Source organism: Gopherus flavomarginatus, chromosome 5 (genome assembly GCF_025201925.1).
Source record: "Gopherus flavomarginatus isolate rGopFla2 chromosome 5, rGopFla2.mat.asm, whole genome shotgun sequence".
In the NCBI taxonomy this organism is placed as follows: Eukaryota; Metazoa; Chordata; order Testudines; family Testudinidae; genus Gopherus; species Gopherus flavomarginatus.
In genome coordinates, this window is record NC_066621.1 from 16,660,057 (window position 1) to 16,682,007 (window position 21,951).

General features: G+C 46.7%; 1 protein-coding gene across 1 annotated transcript; it reads left to right on the forward strand.

Moving 5' to 3' along the window:
• The first annotated feature begins 1,570 nt into the window (after window positions 1–1,570).
• On the forward strand, window positions 1,571–20,692 carry FMOD (fibromodulin). Its single transcript, XM_050955877.1, is given in 4 exon segments — window positions 1,571–1,790; window positions 8,094–8,353; window positions 8,355–9,087; window positions 17,120–20,692. Coding segments are annotated over 3 exon segments (1,125 nt in total). The 5' UTR covers window positions 1,571–1,790; window positions 8,094–8,113; the 3' UTR covers window positions 17,272–20,692.
• Window positions 20,693–21,951: the final 1,259 nt, after the last annotated feature.

The window sequence follows — 21,951 nt, forward strand, 5'->3', positions numbered from 1 at the left end:
AGGCAAGTTGGCAGGGAATAATGTGGAATCTGGAACGAGCTTGGATTGCCATGGCCTGTGTGGTGGATAAATAATTATATTTAAGCCCTTGTATAGGCCCATTTTAACCCCAGATCTCAAAGTGCTTTACAAAACTGGGTCAGTAGCATTGGCTTCATAACACAGGTGAGGAAACTGGCACTGAGACGCAAAGCGACTTGCAGAAGTTGAGCGACTATCTGTGGCAGAACTGGGAGAAGAGCCCCCGAGGCAGGAAGGGTGGGGCAGTAGCAGGGCTGTCCAGAGGATTCAGGGGGCCTGGGGTCTTCAGCGGCGGGAATTGTCGCCGTGGTTCTTCGGGGCACTTCGGCGGCAGGTTCCAGAGCGGAAGACCCTGCCTGGAAATCAGCCGCCGTCAAATTGCCGCTGAAGACCTGGAGCAGAAGAAGCTCCGGGGGCCAAGGCCCCGCGAGAGTTTTCTGGGGCGCCTGGAGTGAGTGAAGGACCCCGCACCAGGGCCCCCAAAAAACTCTCGTGGGGCCCCCTGCGGGGCCTGGGGCAAATTGCCCCACTTGCTCCCCCCAGGTGGCCCTAGGCAGTAGTTAGCATGCCAGCCTGTGATTCTGGAAGACTCCAGTCCAATTCCTTTGGCTGTGTGAATCTGGGCAAGTGCCTTCGGGCTTGTCTACATGGGAGTTATTCCACTTTGCAAGTGGGTTAAGCTGATTTGGAATAAAAGCATCCACGTGTGGAGTTAATCAAGAACAGTGAATCCACTTTAAATTAACAGTTTATCTTATTCCAGATTATTGTTCACGTGGAGGCAAGCCCTAAATGTCTCTGGGCCTCAGGTCCCCCATCTGTAAAAAGGGGACATCAGTGCTGCCCTGCTGCACAGGCATGTGATAAAGATTAAAGATGGTAAGATGCCCAGATATTGCAGTAATGGGGATCATAAAAGGGTGGATAGAAACCCAGGACTCCCAGGTCCTAGTCTATGTGCTATGAATCTTCAATATTTCTATAGAACCCTTCCCCACAGTATCTAAGCAAGAAACTATGTTGCTTCCCATGTGGCTTAGCAGAGGACTCCAGCTAGCAGGACGGTTAACCTGGCACCTCTCAGCAGCAGGTTAAAACAAATTCTTAGTGTGACATTAGGTTTTTGGTATGTAGTTTATGTGCCTTGGATGCTGCTTCATTAGAATAAATATTTCTATGATAATTCCTATTTAATAGTAGAATAATAAAATATCAAGGTTTGCTGGTGACCCAGAGCCAAGGGATGCAGCCTGTGGGCCATTCTGCCATCTCTCCCCCCGCAGTGAAAACGTGAAAGATGCTTTGTTTCTAAGCTGTTCATCCTCAGCGTCTCCCCCGACCCAAAGCCTGATTTTCTTTTTAAAGCAGCCTCATCGTCTCTGTTTGATGAGAAACGCAGGCGACCTAGCAAAAGTCTATTCAAAACAACACCCACGATTCCACTAACTTGTTAAACAGAGAGAGGCTGGAAACTGCCAAAGCCTCTGTAAGAAAAGACATAAGAGTGAGAGAGAGGAGAGAGAAAAAGCAGGTTATTTATAAAGTCAGGCAGTGGTAGGGTATCTTCTCTCGACTCTGCAAACTGTCTGCCGCTGGGAGGTTACTCCAAAAGAAAAACCCTGCAGTGCCCATGACCTGCAAGCACAATATTTGATCAGGACTGCGGGGCGGGCACCAACCCTGGCAAATTGAGATACACACATGCTCCTTAATACACAGGAGATCAGGCAGACGAACACTGAGGCTTTGGAAAAAGGACTCTGAGTCTGGTAAGTTGATTTCTGTATTTATCATGGGTTGTGCTACCTTTTTTTTTGTTTGTTTGCATACCTATACCGCAGAGGGAATACAAACCCTTGCCATGCTGGTGGCACGACGCTGACATGGGGAGCCATGTGAATCACACGCCAACGACATGGATGGCACAAGTCTGAGAGTCAAGGGCTGCTTTGGTTACTACTGGGGGAGCTTTTGTCCTTATTAACAATGCCCTTTTTTTCCTTTGGTGACTTGTTAAATTCTTGCCAGGGAGGAGTGAGACAAGCTAGACAGACAGATTCATGCCAGACTCTAGTCTCCAGACCCCCAACCACCACCTCCTCCACCCAGCACAACATCTACCTGGCTCTGCACTGGGTTCTAGATGAGGGCTATTACCTGGTTAACAGGGTGAGAAGATGGCAATGGGTGAAGCTCTTGCTGTCTGACTCTGGTTGTTCCAGCAAGGTGCCCTATGCAGCACAATCCCAATTAGACTAGCAGCCAGTGGAACTGGGACTAGTTTATTCATGCTGACAGATGAAGAAGTTAAACTTGTGTTATCCTACACACGAAAGGGATACTGACCCCACCGTAGAAATGGGGTTGGACAGTGGAAAGCTCCCTATGGGAAGCGGGCTGTAGGTTGAGAGACAAACCCGGTAGACTTGGCATTGGACAGAGGGAAACTGTGCTGCATATGCAAGACAGACTCCTTAGGAACGGGTAAATTGAGGGAGAGACTGCCTGAGAATGGTGTGTACTTGCGGGAAGGTACCCCCTAGGAACAAGAGTGGAGATTCCCCTCTAAAAACAGTGCCACATAGTGGGAGAAACCTAGCAATTGGGGCAGACCCTCTAGGAATTGTGCCAAATAGGGGGGACAAACCCCCTAGAAATGGTGCTAAATTGGAGGACAGAACTCCTAGGAATTGTGCCAAATAGAGGGGTCAGACCCCCTAGGAATGGTGCTGTACAGTAGGAAAGATGGCCTGTAGTGGGGGTGGAGGAAACCCATTTATCGGGAAGTAGGAATAGTATTTTACTAGTCAAGGTACACCTGGAATGGGAAGAGGAGGAGAGCTGCTCTCTGAAGCAGCTTGAATGCCAAGCTCCTGCACCACACACAGACTCAGTTTCATGGGCCCCTTCGGCTGCCGGGAACTCCTGTACGTATGGAAAATGGAAGAAACCCAAGAGCCTAGGCACGGAGTGTTTCAATCCTTCTTTTCTTCCCACATGAGCAGCCTGCCAGCCAGCACTGTGCCTAGGTGGCGATGCGCAGTCTGGCTCAGAGCAGGACTGTACCCTCTTTGTCTGGAGCGCCGGGATTCCTCATTAGGGCTGAAGCTATAAATAACACCCCTTTCCTGCAGCTCTGTTCTGTATGCATGTCTGAGCCAGGGCTATGGATGCTGTCAGGCCTGCTACAAGTAACCCAGAGGCCTCCTGTGATAACACTGCTCTACAGCCAAAATGCTTCTGAAATAAATGTAGTCCAACTTTACTAATTCTGGGTCACTGAGAACGAAAATGATGCTTAAAATTGTTGATTGGCTCTAGTTTTCAAGATATGCTATTGGGTCAGTATATACGACCCTTGACTTGGGAATGGCGGAGGATAAGTGAGTTATAAAGGGAAGGGATCTCAATTTAAACCAGAAATGACTAAAATACATCTTTGACTGGATCTATGAATAAATCTATGACTGGGTTTGGACAGTACTTGCTTTTGAGGCAAAACAATGAATGATGCAATCTGAAGCTGGTATTGCATCATACATGATATGAATTGCATCATGTTATTCCTAGAAGTCATGGATGATGCAAGTATAATGAAGCTTACATCACTCTGCTGAACAAATTGCCCTATATGAGCTCTAGAAATCATACAGTGTCGTGCTCTCTTATTTGTCAGTGTTTGATTTTGCAAAGGGACACATTTCAGTTTAGCCAAAGTGAGCAGAGATGCCTCGTACTTGTGTGAACGGTGCAGATAACTTCTGCTATGTTTGTGGTGAAGTGACTTTTGCATCACAAAAGCGCAATATAACCACTATGGTTAAGAAAGCCCATCACCTTTATTTTGGCTGCAAAATTGGAGATCAGGACAAGAGGTGGGCCCCACACATATGCTGCAACACTTGTGCAACAAATCTTGGCCAGTGGTTGAACAGGAAAAGGAAATCTATGCCTTTTGCAGTGCCAATGATTTGGAGAGAGCCAACAGATCATACCAGCAATTGTTACTTCTGCATGGTACCTCCAGTTGGGAAAGGTGTGTCAAAGAAGAAAAAGTGGACTGTGCATTATCCAAACATTCCATCAGCTATACGCCCAGTACCCCACGGAGAAGGATTGCCAGTTCCTGATGCACCAGAATCATTCTCACTTGAGTCAGACGAGGAAGAGGATGAAACTTCTGGTCCTGAACCATCAATGTCACAGACCCACATTTTCTCCCATCCTCCTCCTCTGAACCACGCCTCATAGCACAAGGTGAACTGAATGACCTTGTCAGGGATTTGGAACTACTCAAGAGTAAGGCAGAGCTGTTGGGCTCCAGACTACAGCAGTGGAATCTCCTGGCAGGCTATCAGGGCAAATGGAGCCCATCAATGCTTGCAGACTATTGCTGGACAGTGACAAGAGATGCTTCATTTAATGAATACAAGAGACAAGCTAAGAAGCGCCGAGTAGACACTGAATAGGACTAAACTATGTACATCATAGTTTTCTGCCTTTTGTTTCATAATAAATTTTATTTATATAACCCTTTTGCTGATTTTTAAAGTGTTACATAAACAGGACAGGTAAAATATTATCATGTAAAGCAACCATAAACACATGAAAAGACCTAGGTTTACAATTTACGATTAAAACTCTACTATCTACACAATATACATAGACATAAAATGTAAAAACTTAAATATCTTAGAAACAGTAGCCAATCAGTTGTTTTAATTGTCATATTTGAATTCAGCACATCAAAATACATAATAAATATCACATTTTATCTCTGAAGCAGATGACTTCTCAAAAATTGTAGACCAGTGTAATTAGTCTGGGGACGCCCCTGCCGAAGGCCCAGTTTGGACAGGCTGTCTGCACTGCAGGGGCAGCAAATCTAGATCAGAATGTCCAGCAGGCACTAATTTCACAGCTTTGCAAGGGCCTGGGCATGCCTGTAAGGGGACCTCTGATCTTCCACTCGTACTTGGATTATAGTAGCACCAGCCAAGAGCACGGCCCCATTGCGCTAGGTGCTGTACATACCAGCAGTGATGGTCCTTGTCCCACAAAGCTGACAGTCTAAATACACCAGCCAGAGAAAGAATGGGAAGTGTTACTGCTATCCCCATTTCCAGATAGGGAACTGAGGCCCAGAGCGAGAGAAGGTAATGCAGGAAGACTGTGGCAGAGGTGGGAGTTGACGCCCCGCCTCTTACAGCCCAAGCCAGAGCTGTAAGCACAAGGGAAGCCTTCGCAGAGTGTACCTTAACAATAAGTTGGACTCACACCATGCTCAGAGTAGCTGGAATGCTCTGGGAGAAGCCCCCTCTCCATCCTGCTGGTCACTCCATGACAATAAGGCCAGGCTGTTGAATGCTGATCAAGCACTTTGTGGTACGTACTGGCAGATGCCTCAGCCAGCAGGGTCATTCTCCCCTCCCGTCAGGGTGGGTGAGCCCAGTCCTGCCCCCAGTGGGAGTTTGCTGACTGATCTGAGGGGCTCAGCCTGATCCCACTCTGTTATTACTGCCCTGAGGTCCTGACACGTAAGAGAAGAAGGTGACTAAAGGGAATGTCACACCCAGGATCAGAGTCTTTTCTCCCCAGGCTGAAAAGGCACATCAACCCCTCTTCCTTCTCCCTAACCCTTACCACAAGCCTGCCCTAGTGGCCTTGGCTCTCAGAGTCCATCCAGCCCTGGGTGAGTAGAGCACCCACCCCTGGCAAAAGCTCAAAGCTTCATGTTACAGCTAGGGTGACTGGGGCTAAGAACCCTCTGCCCCCCACAGGCCACACGGTGGGAAGTTCCAGAGCGCAGTGCTACAATAGAAATGACTGAGTTAAAAGATCCCTATGGTGACGGGGCAGAACTCTCTGCTGCAGCAGGGGTGACCTTCCTTCAGGAGTGCCTGCAGGACCAGCGAGAGGGTGATAGAGGAAAAGTGGTGCTCAGAGCCCATTGGATTAGCTACCATTCCTTCCAACGGAGCCGAGGTATACAGGAGACCTAGAGAGCCAGCCACGTATGTAGGGGTCAGCAGGCAGCAGGGGTGGCTCCAGGCAGCAGTGCACCAAGCACGTGCCTGGGGCAGCAAGCCACGGGAGGTGGCCTGCTGGTCACGTCATGCCTGCGGGAGGTCCGCCGGTCCTGCAGTTTCGGTGGCAATTCAGTGACGCATATGCCGAAGGCACGAGACCAGTGGACCTCCCGCAGGCATGCCGCCGAATCCGCATTACCAGCGGACCTCCCACAGGCATGCCACCGAAAGCCACCTGACTGCCACGCTTGGGGCAGCAAAAAACAGAGAGCCACCCCTGGCAGGCAGGACTGAATCTGCTCTCATCCCTTTAACCTCCCCTACTCAGGGCAGCTTGGGGTACTTCCCAGATGCTTTCCAAACTCTTCCTTGCATGCTGTTCGATGCACGCAGAATTAAGGAAAGAGTGTAAGCCACTGTGTGGGTGGTTATATGGCCCTCATAGCCATGGTGTGCCATGAGGGAAGGTCGGGCAGTATTATTTAGGTAGGGCTTACTTAGTCTGCAGAAGAGAAGAGTGAGGGGGGGGGATTTGATAGCAGCCTTCAACTACCTGAAGGGGGATTCCAAAGAGGATGGAGTTTGGCTGTTCTTGGTGGTGGCAGATGACGGAACAAGGAGCAATGGTCTCAAGTTGCAGTGAGAGAGGTCTAGGTTGGATATTAGGAAAAACTATTTCACTAGGAGGGTGGTGAAGCACTGGAATGGGTTACCTAGGGAGGTGATGGAATCTCCATCCTTAGAGGTTTTTAAGGCCCGGCTTGACAAAGCCTTGGTTGGGATGATTTAGCGGGGGTTTGTCCTGCTTTGAGCAGGGGGTTGGACTAGATGATCTCCTGAGTTCTCTTCCAACCCTAATCTTCTATGATTCTATTAACCCCATTGTACAGATGTGGAACTGAGGCACGGGGTAGAGTAAGTCACTTGCCCAAGTCACGAAAGAAATTTGTGACCAAAGCCAGGAATGGATGCCAGGTTTCCTGAGTCCCAATTCAAAACCCTCTCCAATAGGCCACCCCTCCTCCCCAGCCAAACAGCTTTTGTCTCACTGCATCCAGGTGCCTGGGTCTGTGACTGAAGCCTGATGAAATATTAACAGCAACAAATTCATGCCACTAATTTAGCCCCTTCTGCTTGCAAGTTATCCATGAATAGACTTTGATCTTTATAAATGTGTTTGCTATGCAAAGTCGATGATGAATGGTTACTTCAGCCTCTGGGTTTCATCTTGACTATCTGTCACTTCAAACAATTGCTATTCATGGGGTCTAATTGGTCACTTAAGTCACAAGGTATTGTTTCTGCTTCCTGATTGGGTGACACCTAAAGAGCTTCCAGGCAATCATTCATAATGTAAATCTTTATACAGGTCGATGTGCATTAAATATATTTGCAATGTCAGGAGTCTTGGGTTCTCTTCTCAGCTTATCACTGACCTGCTGTCTCTGTCTCTCCTCCATCCTGTGTACGTCTTGTCTCTACATACTGGAAGCATATATATATATACTCTTACTCTTACAATGTACAGCTCCTAGCACAATGGGGCTCCAATCTCATTTGTAGCATCTATAGACACTACTGTAATAATAACATTATTATTATTAATAATAATAATAAAGAAGTTATCATGATCAAAATGTCACTGGCATGAATGTTCACAAAAAACAAATGAAAGGATGGTGAATTGGATCCAGCTCTCTCTATTACTGCAACTCAAGGGCCACCTCCCTCAATGGTATGATAATAATACCTAGCTCTTATATAGCACTTTTCATTTGCAGACCTCAAAGCACTTGACAAAAGAGGTCAGTGTCATTATCCCCATTTTAAAAATGGGGAGACTGAGACACAAAGAAGGGACGTTACTTGTCCAAGGTCACCCAGAAAACCAGTGACAGGGTCAGGAATAGAAACCAGGTCTCCTGATTTCCTCTCCAACGCTCTAGGCCCCATGCTTCCCTATGATAAACTCCCTCCTGCTTCCTATTTCTAGTCACTTGTGCCTGACCTAAAGTTGCTCATATTTTTCCCACTTCCATACAGGTTCCACGAGGTTCTGCACAATGCACTGGGCTTCCATCCTGATAGTTGCTGGGCTGTGTGGGGTCTCCCTGGGCCAGTATGAAGATGAAGAAGATATGTACTGGTTGCATCAGTACCTTCGCAGCCAGGCTTTGTCCTATAACTACATGCCGTACTACGAGGATGAGGCCCCCCCTTACCCTTATGTCCCGCCTGGGTCCTCCTTTGCAGAGCCCATCCTTGAGCCTGTTTCCCGGGAATGCCCCCAGGAGTGCGACTGCCCCCCCCAACTTCTCCACAGCGTTGTACTGCGACAGTCGCAACCTGAGGTACCTTCCCTTTGTGCCTTCCAGGATGAAATACGTCTACTTCCAGAACAACCAGATCACCAGCGTCCAAGAGGGGGCTTTCGACAATGCCACAACGCTGGAATGGATTGCGCTGCATGGCAACCAGATAACCAGTGAGAAGATGGGCAAGAGGGTCTTTGCCAAGCTTAAGAACCTGGAAAGGTTGTATCTGGATAACAACAACCTGACCAAGATGCCCAGCCCCCTGCCCAGGTCCCTGAGAGAACTCCACCTGGCTTACAATCAGATCACCAGGATCCCATCCAATGCTCTGGAGGGTTTGGAGAACCTTACTGCCCTGTATCTCAGCCACAACCAGATCCATGATATAGGAGCATCTTTCAAAGGGTTAAAGTCCTTGATCCTTGTTGACCTGAGCTACAATCACCTCAGAAAGGTCCCCGATGGCCTCCCAAGCTCTCTGGAACAGCTCTACCTAGAGCACAACTACATCTACACCATCCCTGATGAGTACTTCAAAGTATCCCCCAAGCTGCTCTATATCAGGCTGTCCCACAACAGCCTGACCAACGATGGACTCTCCTCCAACACCTTCAACACCAGCAGCATCCTAGAGCTGGATCTGTCTTATAACAGGCTCCAGAAGATCCCCCGGGTTAGCACCAACCTCGAGAACCTCTATCTCCAAGGGAACCAAATCAATGGTGAGCAGCTTCCCAACAGCACCCTTTTGATGCTAGGGGATCCTATTGTCAAATGATCAGGACAAGGGGTTGGGAAATGGGGACCCAAGTTCTAGCATTGTTTGTTGGAAGCAGCCTGGTCTAATGGCCTGAGCACAGGGGCTGGGACTCAGAAAACCTAAATTCCATTGCGGTCTTTATCACTGATTTCTTCTGTGGCCTTAGGACAGTCACTTCCCTGCTCTGTGCCTCCGTTTGCCCCATCTACACGGTACTTATGTAAAGTGCTTTGAGATGCTCGGATGCATGGTGCTCTGGTAAGTGCAAGGTGTTATCCTATGGCTCAGTGGAAGTCTGTCTCGTGTCTGTGAGATTATCTTTTTAAATTCTGCAAGCTGAGATAGAACTCCACAGAGAATGTAAAGGTGAAGAAATAACGAGATTGAGATATATTAATGATTAAAAAAATACTAGCCGAATTAAATAGTCAGCGGTCAGATGACAAAGGTCATCTTTGGCACAAGTGATGTGGCTGCACTGAGGATGGGGGATGCCACTGAGAGAAGAGGACATAAGAAAGCATAGTGCATAAGAACAGGAATACCCTGACGAAGTGAGTGTTCACCCATGAAAGCTCATGCTCCAATACATCTGTTAGTCTATTAGGTGCCACAGGACTCTTTGTGGCAAGAATAGAATAGTATCCCTTTAAATATTTTAAGAACACTGTCATGGTGCTGATTATATTAGAAGCCAGTGAGAGCAGCAGCGTGTAGGTGACTAGGTCTGGTGTGTTTGTGTACCTCAGTAAACACAGTTATTTGGGACCCAGCTGTGTGCCCATGTGGTTTCTTTATATAAACTTCTGTTGTGTAAAGAGCAAAAAAGCACAACAGAAAAGATGTGAAAAGAACAGAAGGAAACGCATCCTTTGCATGACAGGGGAAAGACAATATTCTGCTCCCCCTCACGCTGGTGCACAGCTAAATAATCCTAGAGACGTACATTTGGTTCCCTGCACCGGGATGTAAACTGTGGTGCAAGTGACACACCTGATTCCGTTCTCACTTACGTGGGTGTAAATGGGGAGTGACTCCGCTGAAGACAATGGTGCGGGTGGGAGCAGAGTTGGGTCCAGATGACACAGGGTTGATCAGGAAGTAGGGGCAAGTGGCAAAGTGATGCAATTTATGCCGTGGTTTGGCACTCAGTGGGTGTGCAAGTCTGTGGGGCCCAGATTCAGACCTGAATAGTGAGCACAACTTCTATTAAACCGAATGGGGATTGTGTCTGCTTACACCAGACCTGAAGCTAACTCTGGGAATATGCGTAATGGTGTAGGTGCACCTTCTCATTTACGTGCATGGGCAAAGGCTGCTTTCTGAATGCCAGATCAGCGCAAGGTTTGCTACTTTGCCACTTACATGCCCCTCGTAACATACTGTGTCATTTACACTAAGACTGATTGACCCATGGGAGTTGCACCAGTTCACTCCAGCTTGCATTTGGCCCATGAAGTGCACTTGTGTCTATGCATTTGGGCTTCTGCCTAGCTTAATCCCGTATCCACTCCTGGGCTGAGCACTGGCTGCTTGACATTACCGACCTGGAAGCCAAAAATAGTAATGCTCCCCTCTCTGGGGTGCTAAAGCACCACAGTACATCTCTTCCACCCTGCTGCTCCCAGCATGCATCATCATTACAGATAATTAGTGAGAGTTGTTGTCTGGCCTTTCGGGCAGCTTCTTCAGCACAGGAACTAAATCTGCATTGGCCAAGAAACTCCCGTGTGGATTTAGCTGGGGTGTCCTGGGTGATAGTGACATTAAAGCCTAAGCAAATGTCTGATGGAGGGTCTCCATCAGGGTGGGATGATGGGGTTTGTGCTGGGGTCAGATGAGGCCAGGGGTAACGGGGTCTGTGCTGTCACAGGGGTTTTTATATCTGCTCACACTGGAACAGTTAGCAAATGCTTTTCACTTGTGGCAGTCCCTGAGCCATCCTAGATCAGAGATTTGAGCACAGGATAAACAGTCTTTCTTGATCAGCGGTTCTCCATCAGGACTGCCAGCTCCAGGATTCGATGACTGCTGCTATAGGCTCCCCCTGCCCTACTCAATGCTAAGCTTCTATCTGCTTCCTCTTACCAGTGCACGTTACATTCGAAGGCAGGGGTTCTCAACCTTTTTCTTTTGGAGGCCCCCACAACATGCTATAAAAACTGCACAGTCCATCTGTCCCACGACAACTGTTTTTCTGCATATAAAAGCCAGGGCCGGCATTAGGGGGTAGCAAGCAATGCAATTGCCCAGGGCCCCACACCACAGGGCTTCAGGTGGTGGGGCTTCGGCTTTCTTCCCTGGGCCCCAGCAAGTCTAATGCTGGTCCTGCTTGGTGGACCCTCTGAAACCTGCTCATGGCCCACCCAGGGGGCCCTGGACCCCTGGTTAAGAACCACTGTTCTAAGGGGCTATGGAGTTTCCAGATACCTCTGCAATTCAGTGTGCACACAGCTCCAGTAACCAGTACACAAAGGTTACTGGGTTCCATAGATGACTCTTCATTCAGAGGGATCCCAAGAAGACATACGCAAAGAAGAAAAGATTCTTGGTTTTGTCTGGTCCTTTCTGTCTGCCTCGCTCTCTATCCCTCCTTACTGGGATCCACTAAACTTCTGCTATCAGCATTACTTTAAAATGTCTCCAATTTGGCACCATCGTGGAATTCTGCTTTGGACCCGTTTGTTCTAAAACCTTGGAGCACCCAAAGCAACTTGGATGTAATGAGCAGATTCTTTCATGTCGGAAAGTCTCATGTCAGCATCTAGATTTCTTTCCAAAACATCCAAGTCACAGGAGCAACATTCCTATTCAATATTTGGTTCCCCCCCTCAAAGGCAAATGGAAAAATCTGGTTTGAGATTCTAAATGTGCTATTTTGGGGGGTTTGGGAACCTTTCACCTGACAGTCACCACTTCGAAACCAGACTGGGTCCATTGCTGACCATAAGCCATTAATGGTATTTTCTAAAAGATGTTCAGGACTCTGAAGGGGTTTCATCTTATTATTTATGATTGTGGACTCAACCGAGATTGGGATCCTAGTGTACTAGGGGCTGTATAGACTCATGGTAAGAGACAGCACTGCCCCAAAGAGCTTGCATGCAGATCCTCGAAGGTATTTAGGTGCCTAACTCCTATTTATATCAGTTTACCTCCAAAGTGGATCATGCTAATTCAGAATAAGGCATTCCTATTCCGGAATAAGAACATCCACACATGGCGTGAATCAGGAATAGTTAATCTGCGTTAAATTCACATCTTACCTTTTTCTGGATTATTTTTCATGTGTCAACAAGCCCTTGGTCTCTTTTGCCTTGCTTTGCCATCTGTACAATGCAGGTAAGAGCACTACCCACCAGTGTTGTGAGGGTAAATCAATTTTTTTAAAATTGTGGGGTGCTCAGTTGCTATAGTTATGAGGGCCATATAAGCACTTAAGATGGACATCCCAAAAGGGGCCCCTCCAGGTTAGTGGAAGCATCATGCGTGGGAAGCTTGCCCCGTCATTTCCTGTGCTGCCCTGTGGTTAAACAGAAGCCTTTCATCTCCAGAACCTACCTGGCATCTTTCACCAGGGTGAAATACACTGAAATAAGAAAACAAACGGAACATTTTTTTTTAAGCTGAATGCCTGGAAAAAATCCATTCCTGCTTCTCTCCCCTGACAAGCCCTGCAGTCAGGACGCTCTGTAATATCAGAGAAATCTGAGCAACAAGCTGTGCTGCCTGCATCACTTACTTAAATTAAGTGTTAGTGATGCCATCAACTATTTTAGGGGAAACGCATAGCCCTGCACTGGGGAACTGACAGACATGCAAACAGGGCCGTCCTTAGGATTTATGGGGCCCTAGGCAGTATTATTAAACTGGTGCCCCTATGCCGGATGGCAGCCCAAGCTCACAGCCTGGTGGGGGAGGGGGAGGAGGGACTTGACAGCAAAGGATAATGAGATGCCCGGCCTGCCTCATGGTGGCGGAGAGTCACAGTTCCCCGCAGAGACTTCCATGCACTCTCCCTCATGCAGAATGGACATGAAGAAAGTACCTAATTAAAAGCACTAAAATTTGGGAATAAAAAATGTCAGTCACAGATTTTTTGATATGCCCTGAAGTTTGTCAGAGATTTATTTGCAAAAACTTCACAGTAAGGTTGAGTCAGCTGTCCTGCTGAATACAACATTACATATAATGGAATACATGATGCAGCTCTTCTCTGTTTTACATTTTCTTCATCAGTATTTCTAAGTTGAATTTATATTTTAAATGTACTCAAATCTTAAGCCAGCATTCCAGATTACTACATATTTAACTCATTGAAACAAAGACATTCTTTTAAATTAATCAGAGAGGTTTAGTGTGTTCATAACAATGTTCATTGCTTTTAGAAAAAGGGAACAGTAATTTACTTTGTGTGATCTCCATAACAAGAGACATGGTTATGAAATTTCACCAACTTTAAAAAAATATGTTTCCAAAGATTTTTAGGTATAACAAGGATTTTGTCTTACTAAGGTACTGATTTTGCTGGAGGGTTCTTTTAAAACTAGTTTGTCGGATAGTCAGAAGTAAAGAAAGGGAACTCTTTGTCCAGCTATCTGGAAGGGAAGGACTGCTGTCCCTTTAAGGGCTCTCTTCAGTGGGGAGTTGGGGGAGAGGTGGTGAAGGGATGGACAGAAAGGACAGGAAGACTTGGAAGCACTTTTTTTTTTAACTATAGAAATTAAAATGTGTATTTTAGATAAGGGAGGTCTTTCGAAGGATTTATTTAAAAAACTATGTGTGAAGACCCACACATTTAAGGCTAAAGATGATTGTGCATCTAAACCTCTATGCAAGCATTTTTTAGAAATGTGATTTTATAATGTTCACCAGCTCACTAATGAAATATTTTTAAAGCAAATTTTAAAGTAAGGTCCTGTAGACTGACATGTTCTGTGTAAATATTACATTAATGCACAACTGTTTTTGTCAGTAAAGTCAGAAACTTACAGTATAAAAATTTATTTGGGCATAAGCTTTCGTAGACATCTGATGAAATGGGTTCTAGTCCACAAAAGCTTATGCCCAAATAATTTGTTAGTCTTTGAGGTGACACAAGGACTCGTCCTTGTTTTTGCTGATACAGACTAACAGGACTAGCACTCTGAAACCTGTCAGTATATACCTTGGGGTTGGCAAATGCCTGTTAAATGGCTTTATTACCCCTTGAATGTCTCTTTAACAGTTTCAATGTTGTGCTAATAGGTCTGGCAGGCTGGAGGTTTTTTCACTTTTAACTACTAGATTCTCTCCCAAGGAAGACTCACCAGGCTAGAGCAGCCATCTGTGGGAGCCTGCAGGAATGGTCAAAACAGGGATAGGAAAACAAGAGGGTGGACACTAAGACCCAGTGTGGTGCCCCAAATTTTCAGGTGCCCTACGCAGCTGCCTATGTTGCCTATGCCTAAGGACGGCCCTGCACGCAAAATGAGAACAGACTCCCAAATGTTTGCTTTCAACATGTGCAATCGTTGAGTCTGCACCTAGATGGCGTTAAATCACGCTGGCGCTCAACCCCTTGTGTTTATTTGATCATGCATTTTTATGGCTGTTTTTGCAGCTGAGCTTGAAAGTATTCAGTGGCGTTCTCTGAAGAGCGTTATTTCCCTGTAGTGAATGAGGAATGCTGCAGAGCGACAGAATCAAGAGGCTCTGTTTTGTTTTTACACATACCTGGAGCCTCTGCTGAGCTTTTAAGACAATGAAGTTGTGATTTCCTGGATGGAAAACATTCTCCCCGTGACTCATCTCCGATGGACAATACCACTTTGTCTTTAGTGTCATCATCCAATAATCTCAAAAAACTTTACAAATCCTAATGACTGATGCTGAGGCAGTGTGGTCCAGTGGCTAGGGCACTGAACTAGGTTTGGGGAGAAATTGGTTTGACCCCTGGCTTTGCCACTAATGAGCTGTGTGACTTTTGAGCAAGTCATTTGACCTTCTCACCCACTGACTGTCTTGTCTTCTGAAGCTCTTATATATGGACAGTATTTAGCACAATGAGGCTTGGATCTTGGTTGGACCCTTGCTACTGCATGTTCCCATGTAGGTAAGTAGGGTCAGGTACTCTACAGACTAGTATTTAAGTACTTTAAATGTTCTGTACTTAGTACTTGGATTTAAGTACATTTTAAAGGTACTTAAAGGATAAATAACTTTTTTTTATCTGCAAATACTTTTTCAAAATAGCTGTTTGAAACCATCACATCCCTCCCAACTGTCCCAGAGTCTGGCTGGCCCCCAGAACTCACTGTCCCAGCTTAGGTTCCAAGCCCTGAGTTCCAGCTGCCAGGGCTTTTTTTTGGCCCTGCTGTTGCACTAGTCAGGGAGGGTGGCAGCCTTGCCCCCGTCCTCACCTTCGTTTCTGATTGGTCAATGCAACTGGCAGCAGGAGACCTGCTCCCTGGCCCAGCTGCAATGGGGAGACTTGTTCACAGCACCTGGGGAAGGCCCAGAATACAAGACCCTCTTGTATGGATACTTTTCTGCAGCAACAATTCCGTGACGGGCCAGTGTCCAAAGAAAAAACAGATAAGCTATTGTAAGAATTAGCTTAATTCTTATAATACGGGGGTTGAAAGAACTTGTACGTGTCTTTATAAATACATCAGTTCTATTTCCACAGCATATTTGGACTTCAAAGTTCTCTGTATTGGTGTATTTGGCACTTGTATGGAAGTCCATTTTATCAGTACGTACGGCAACACTGTGCTGCTGTAATAGAAATAACAGGGTGTCACAACAGGGAAATGGAGGCAGTGAGAGATGAAGTGACTTGACCAAAGCCACATGGTGAAACAGTAGCAGAGGCAGGAATAGAACTCATGTTTCCCTGCTCTTACCATTAGTCAGGGCTAACCCCCAGTGAAAGAGCTACAGGGGGAGGCTCAATGCCTATTCCCTGCCCCTCTGTCCCCGTGTGGTGCTGAAGAGATGGAGTCTCACTGTTCTCCCGAGTCTGCTTGTGAGCAGGGCAGTCACCTCCCCAGCTTTAAACAAGGAACATCTGTGCTAAGGAATTCTCTCTCCCTGGCTAGGTACTGTATTTGTTAAGTCTCCGCTAAGTCCTGGAGCTTTGCTGCCCCCTGGTTGCTCTCTTCCTTCACAAAGGCTGCACGGAAAGCTGGAGCACGTCTCTCCCCAAAACACACCCTCTCCCACAGTACAACAAAGGGCTTTCAAGGTTTGCTGTGGCTCTGTAGTGGCTCAGTTGGGATCACAGCAGCCCCCTTCACTGCTAGCAGAGAGATCTTGCTAGAAGGATAACAGACCCAGTCATGCTCTGCAAATCTACTTCCCTTCCCCATGCTAACAGGAGAGCAGGGTCTGACCCCTCCCTCAACTACACGAGTGTAACTCAGTTGACTTCAGTGGGGTGACTCCTGATTTACACAGGAATAAATGAGAGGAGAATCAGGGCCAGGGCATTTTCTGCCCTTTCAGACATGTCTAGTGATTTTGGTAGCTTCCGTTTGTTGGGTGCCCAGCTTTAAGGGTCCTGATTTGAAGAGAGAAGGCACTCAGCACCGTCTGAAAATCAGGCCTCCTGAAGGTTGTCTCAAAATCGTTACTCAATTCTGAATGCCTTGGCCCGTGTTCAAAGTAATACATGTTTCAAACCCCACTGAGATAGCCCAAGTGTGGTTTTTAGTTATGGGAGGGATTTGCGGGGGGAGGGCAAAGGGGGCAGAGTGGTTCTCAACTGAATTTCAAAGGACCTGTGTCTGCACTATGGAGCAAGACATTGCAATAAAACACGCTGTTTAAAAAAGTGTATTACCGTAGTGTCCTGACACTTTAGTCATGTCCACTGTTAGGACTATTACTGCCCATGGTGCCGTTAGTACTGATCCATCCTGGACATGGCTTTTTTCCATCAGGATTGTACGAACACTAGCTAGTGAGTTGTGGGCTCTGTCTCAGCTCCCTGTCTCCTTTTCTCCCTGCAGAATTCTCCATCAGCAGCTTCTGCACAGTCATCGACGTCATGAACTTTTCCAAGCTCCAGGTCTTGCGGCTGGATGGGAACGAGATCCAACGGAACGCAGTGCCCCCAGATGCTCCCCTCTGCCTGAGGCGTGCTGCTGTCATTGAGATTTAACCCCAACCTCCTCCCCCCCTCCCCCTCCGTGCTCTCCCCCAGTCCTCAAGGCAGCACCACACCCGTTCCAGTAATCCAGGCTGTGGGAGGCCTTCACTCTCGTTTTAACGTGGCTTGATGGTTTGATTTGGCTTCTGCAATAGCGTAATATGGGTGGCATGATAGCAGCCTGCGCAGGGTTCCCTGCCAGAGTAGGAGGGATGTATCATTAACGTCACCCACTAGATGTGGCCTGATAGGCTAAATGGGGTAGCACCAGTATGGAGGCAGTTCTCTGCTTTGTCCTATAAAAACCCTACGGTTCTCTCTCTAAACAGCCAATCAGTTCTCTTGATTCCCCACCATTGTCTTGCTGCATGCTTGTCCATGTGGCTCCCACTAGCATGTGTGGGTTGCCTGGAGGGGACTCAAGTTGTCTCCATTCAAATGCATTGGATTTGAAAGTTTGATGCCAGCTGGGATGGTTTTGGAGTTCATGTTCTGTGTAGGAGGAACTGTGGTAAAGGGATCAGAGACGAGGGAGGAGGAGAATTCAAGTTTTTCAAAGGTAGTGTGGAAAAGCAGAACAGGCCATGGGATTGAGCTCATTTGAAGAGAGGAAAATAGCTATAATCCATGGGCTAGAACTTCACTAGGTGTAACCACATTGACTCAGAGTCATAGAATATCAGGGTTGGAAGGGACCTCAGGAGGTCATCTAGTCCAACCCCCTACTCAAAGCAGGACCAATCCCAGGACAGATTTTTACCCCAATTCCCTAAATAGCCCCCTCAAGGATTGAACTCATAACTGTGGGTTTAGCAGGCCAATGCTCAAACCACTAAGCTATCCCTCCCCCTTCTGGCAGCAGGTTCAAAACAAACAAAAGGAAATATTTTTTCACACCATGCACAGTCAACCTGTGGAACTCCCTGCCAGAGGTTGTTGTGAAGGCCAAGACTATAACAGGTTCAAAAAAGAACTAGATACATTCATGAAGGATAAGTTCATCAATGGCTATTAGCCAGGATGGGCAGGGATGGTGTCTCTAGTCTCTGTTTGCCAAAAGCTGGGAATGGGCAATAGGGAATGGATCACTTGATGATTACCTGTTCTGTTCATTCCCTCCGGGGCACTGAGCATTGGCCACTGTTGGAAGATAGCGTACTGGGCTAGGTGGACATTTGGTCTGACCCAGTATGGCTGTTCTTATGTGCTTATGTTCTTATGAATAATGCTGATTTACACCAGCTGAGGATCTGCAACTTTATATCCTGTATTTACTAGTCTCCTCTTACTTGAGACTGCCGAACTTTCAGGAGACTATCCTCCTAAAACACACTTCTATGTAGCTAGCAAGATGAAGGAGCTGATTTATAAAGGGGAATTGCCTGGGGGAAATTTGTGTGGTTCAAAGGTTTACAGGCTAGTTTTTCGAGCCCCACACTTCCCCTCCCTCCTCAGAATGTTGGCAAACCAATAGAGCCTATTGGCTGATGATGTGGTCAGGTGTCACCCTCTAGCTGGAATCTGCCAGTAGGATGTTTCAGGCTGAATTGGTCAAAAAAAAAATGCCAATAGATATATAAAACCTGGTTCCCATTTAGCCTACAGTTCTTTTGAACTGCAAGAGTGTGGTAGAGTGTCTTTAGCATGAGTGCAATTATCTTTAGTGCAAGTGAGACTCCATACAGTGGGTTTTTAAATTGATAGACCGTGTGCCAGATTCTGATCTCTGTAACAGTGGTGTCAAACCCAGAACAACTCCATTAGATAAACTATAAGGGTTATAAACCCTCTTGCTTCTAGGTACCAGCTAACCAGTAACTGCTGGAGTTAGGGTGAACCTACTGCTAAGAGAAGCTCGTCCAAGAATTGTCCATGAAGGAATTTCTTGAACGTTGCACTGAAGCAGCTGGTACTGGTCACTGTCAGAGACAAGATATCAGACAGATGGGCTCCTGGTCTGAGCTAGTAAGACCATTCCTATTGTATCCTATCTTTCATCTTTCTCTGTAACATTTATAGAGTGCCTGCCGCCAAAATGGCTGCCCATGGAAGTCAGTGAGGTGTTATTCTGCATTTTTGCTGGAGATCCAAATCTAACCTCTCCTTTTTGCATTAACTCTTAATTCATAGACACAAATACCCTTGGTGGGCAAAGCGAAAGGAGCATATGTGGCTGAGCAACAGGAATGGATCGACAGGCACCTGAAACAAAGTTAGCCATGTGAACCTGAAGCATTTACCAGGGAGCAGCATTCACAGATGGAGGGTGCGGTGGGGGGGTTGTCCCTGACCTGTCAGCCAGCCATGCCAAAATACCTATAGGTGCTGGAAGTAGGAGTGTGTAGGGGTGCTGCCGAACCCCCAGCTTGAAGTGGTTTCCATTATATACAGGGTTTACAGTTTAAAATTCCACCTTTTCCTGCAGGGTGTTTGCACTGGATAACTGAGTTCCTGCTGAACTTTGTCCCTTTTGGGTGGGACAAGTGGAATTTCAAGGCTTCAGGAGCATTAAGTTTCCCAGTTTCACTGAGCTGAAAGTTATAAGCTTCTGGCACAATGTAGTAGCCTTTCACAGTCCAGGTAGCAGAAGGGCAGATCTTGGGTGGCAGCTTGGGGTAGTATAATTCTCTGAGCATTCTTGCCTGCGTAAGTTCCACCAAACAAATTTGCAGGTGACCAGCCGGTACCAGGAGGAGATAGTGCAGCAGCCATAGCTGGAGAGGAAAAGCATTCTTGTTACTTTCAGCTCCTGTGGAATCCAGCATTACTAATCACTTCTTGTAACGTATGGGTCATACCTTTCTTTCCATGTGCTGCTTGGCTGCAGGTGAAGAATGCTACAGTTTAACGAAGTGGCATTCAGAGCCAGTTGTAACTATAACTTGACCCGCCTTGACATTATAATACCAGGCAGGATTCACTCTGGTTCAATGAGCTTTTGCTCTAAGGCAGACAATCTGGTTCTGGAAAGCTGGTTTCATGGTTGTGTGTGAGCCCAGTCAGATGTCGCACTCAAACAAAAGGAGCTGCCCAGACTGGCCCTTATTGCAAATTCCCATTGTGGTTAATTGCATTTGTTAAGTGTGGCACTCTCTGCCTGTACAATTGTTTGCTCTTTTCTCTTGAGGAACTCACAGGATAGTAACGCTCAGTCTGCTGTAAGCATCAATCCCCTTGGATTGTTTTGGTTTGAAACATCCCTTTTCCCCAGCCCAGATTGGGGTCCCATTTTAAAAAAAATCTTGACGGTGAATTTGAATTCCACAAAAGTCAAAATACCAGCTGGGTTCACTGGACAAGGCAGAGAACAAGGGTCAGGTGAGCTTCTGGGGGACTTGGGAAGCTCAAGAGGCCGTCTAAACCCTCCACATTTAAACTGCATGCTAAGAATATAAAGGAATCTGTACTCTCACCAAAGCATGAACTGTAGATATCTCACCAATCAATAAAACCCTTTTTATAATTGTATGAAACGTGTTTCAGGAATGCAAAAAAGAGAGGCCAAGTTCTGAATGTGGGTGGCAATTAGAGATGGGCCTGAAACAAACACTCCCGAACCTTATAAAGGTTTCAGCCTAAATTTTCAAAAGTGACTAGTGATTTTGGGTACCGAACATGAGATGTTAACCTTAAAGGGGCTTGTTTTTCAAGAGGGCAGGACCCTCAACACTTGCTGAAAATCAGGAAGTCTCCTGAGAGTCTCAGGTTGTCATTTTTGGAAAGGCAGACCATAGATCCTAATTTTACAATCAATACCATGTTCCAAACATGCCTGAGCTTTGGGAGTTTTGAAAATGCATCTCTGGATTGTAATTTTGCAGCTTGGATCCCTCTTCAGTGGTGACTGGCAAACTCTCGTCTAAATTCTTGTCTATTCAGAAAGGTTTTGGAAGGGGGCTCCTGGGTGGCTTTAAACAAACAAACGAGCAGCTACCCAGAATTACGAGATGCCTGCTGACACAATCACAAAAGGTCCCCAATCTGCCACTGGGCTAAACGGTCAGATAGTCAATTGATGCAAATCATGTAGCTCCACTGACCTGTCTGGTAGGTGAGCCATGGACAGTGTCCTGGTAAAGGCTTTCTGCCAAAAACCCCGTTAGCCAGTAATTTTACTACAATAGCTCTTAGAGGCCCCAATGCACAATTGCTCTCGGTGCTGTGTGCCCATAGAATGAACAGAGTCCTTGCTCTAAAGAGTTTAGGGGGGTGGCGTCACCCTCTCTGGATACTGCTCAAACATCCCTGCACCCAGGGCTTCAATTCAGCCAGAACTGTCTGGAGCAGCGCTCTGGTAAATAGTTTCAAACCCACGAGGCAGAAGCCCCGAGCCCCATGGGGCTGAATCCCTGAGACCCCACCCTGCAGATGAAGCCTGGAGCCCCGAATGGGACAGGACCATGAGGGGGTGCCGGGAAATACTGTATGAGAATGTAAGCCCTGCCTGCACCCCTTACTGTAGCCAGTGGCTTGGGGTTGGGGGGTTGCTTTCAAGGCAAGCATCAGAGAGGCAGCGTGATTCACAGGATAAGGTAGGCCCACCTCTATTTTAGATGCGTATTTACTGTGAGTAAAATCTCTTTAGGCACCACTGTATTTCTGACGCTAGGTGTCAGTGCTGCACATCAGTTGCATTCAGCTCACTCTGTTTTCAAAGCCTGAGCTGGGATAGCAATATTTTGCCCAAGTTTT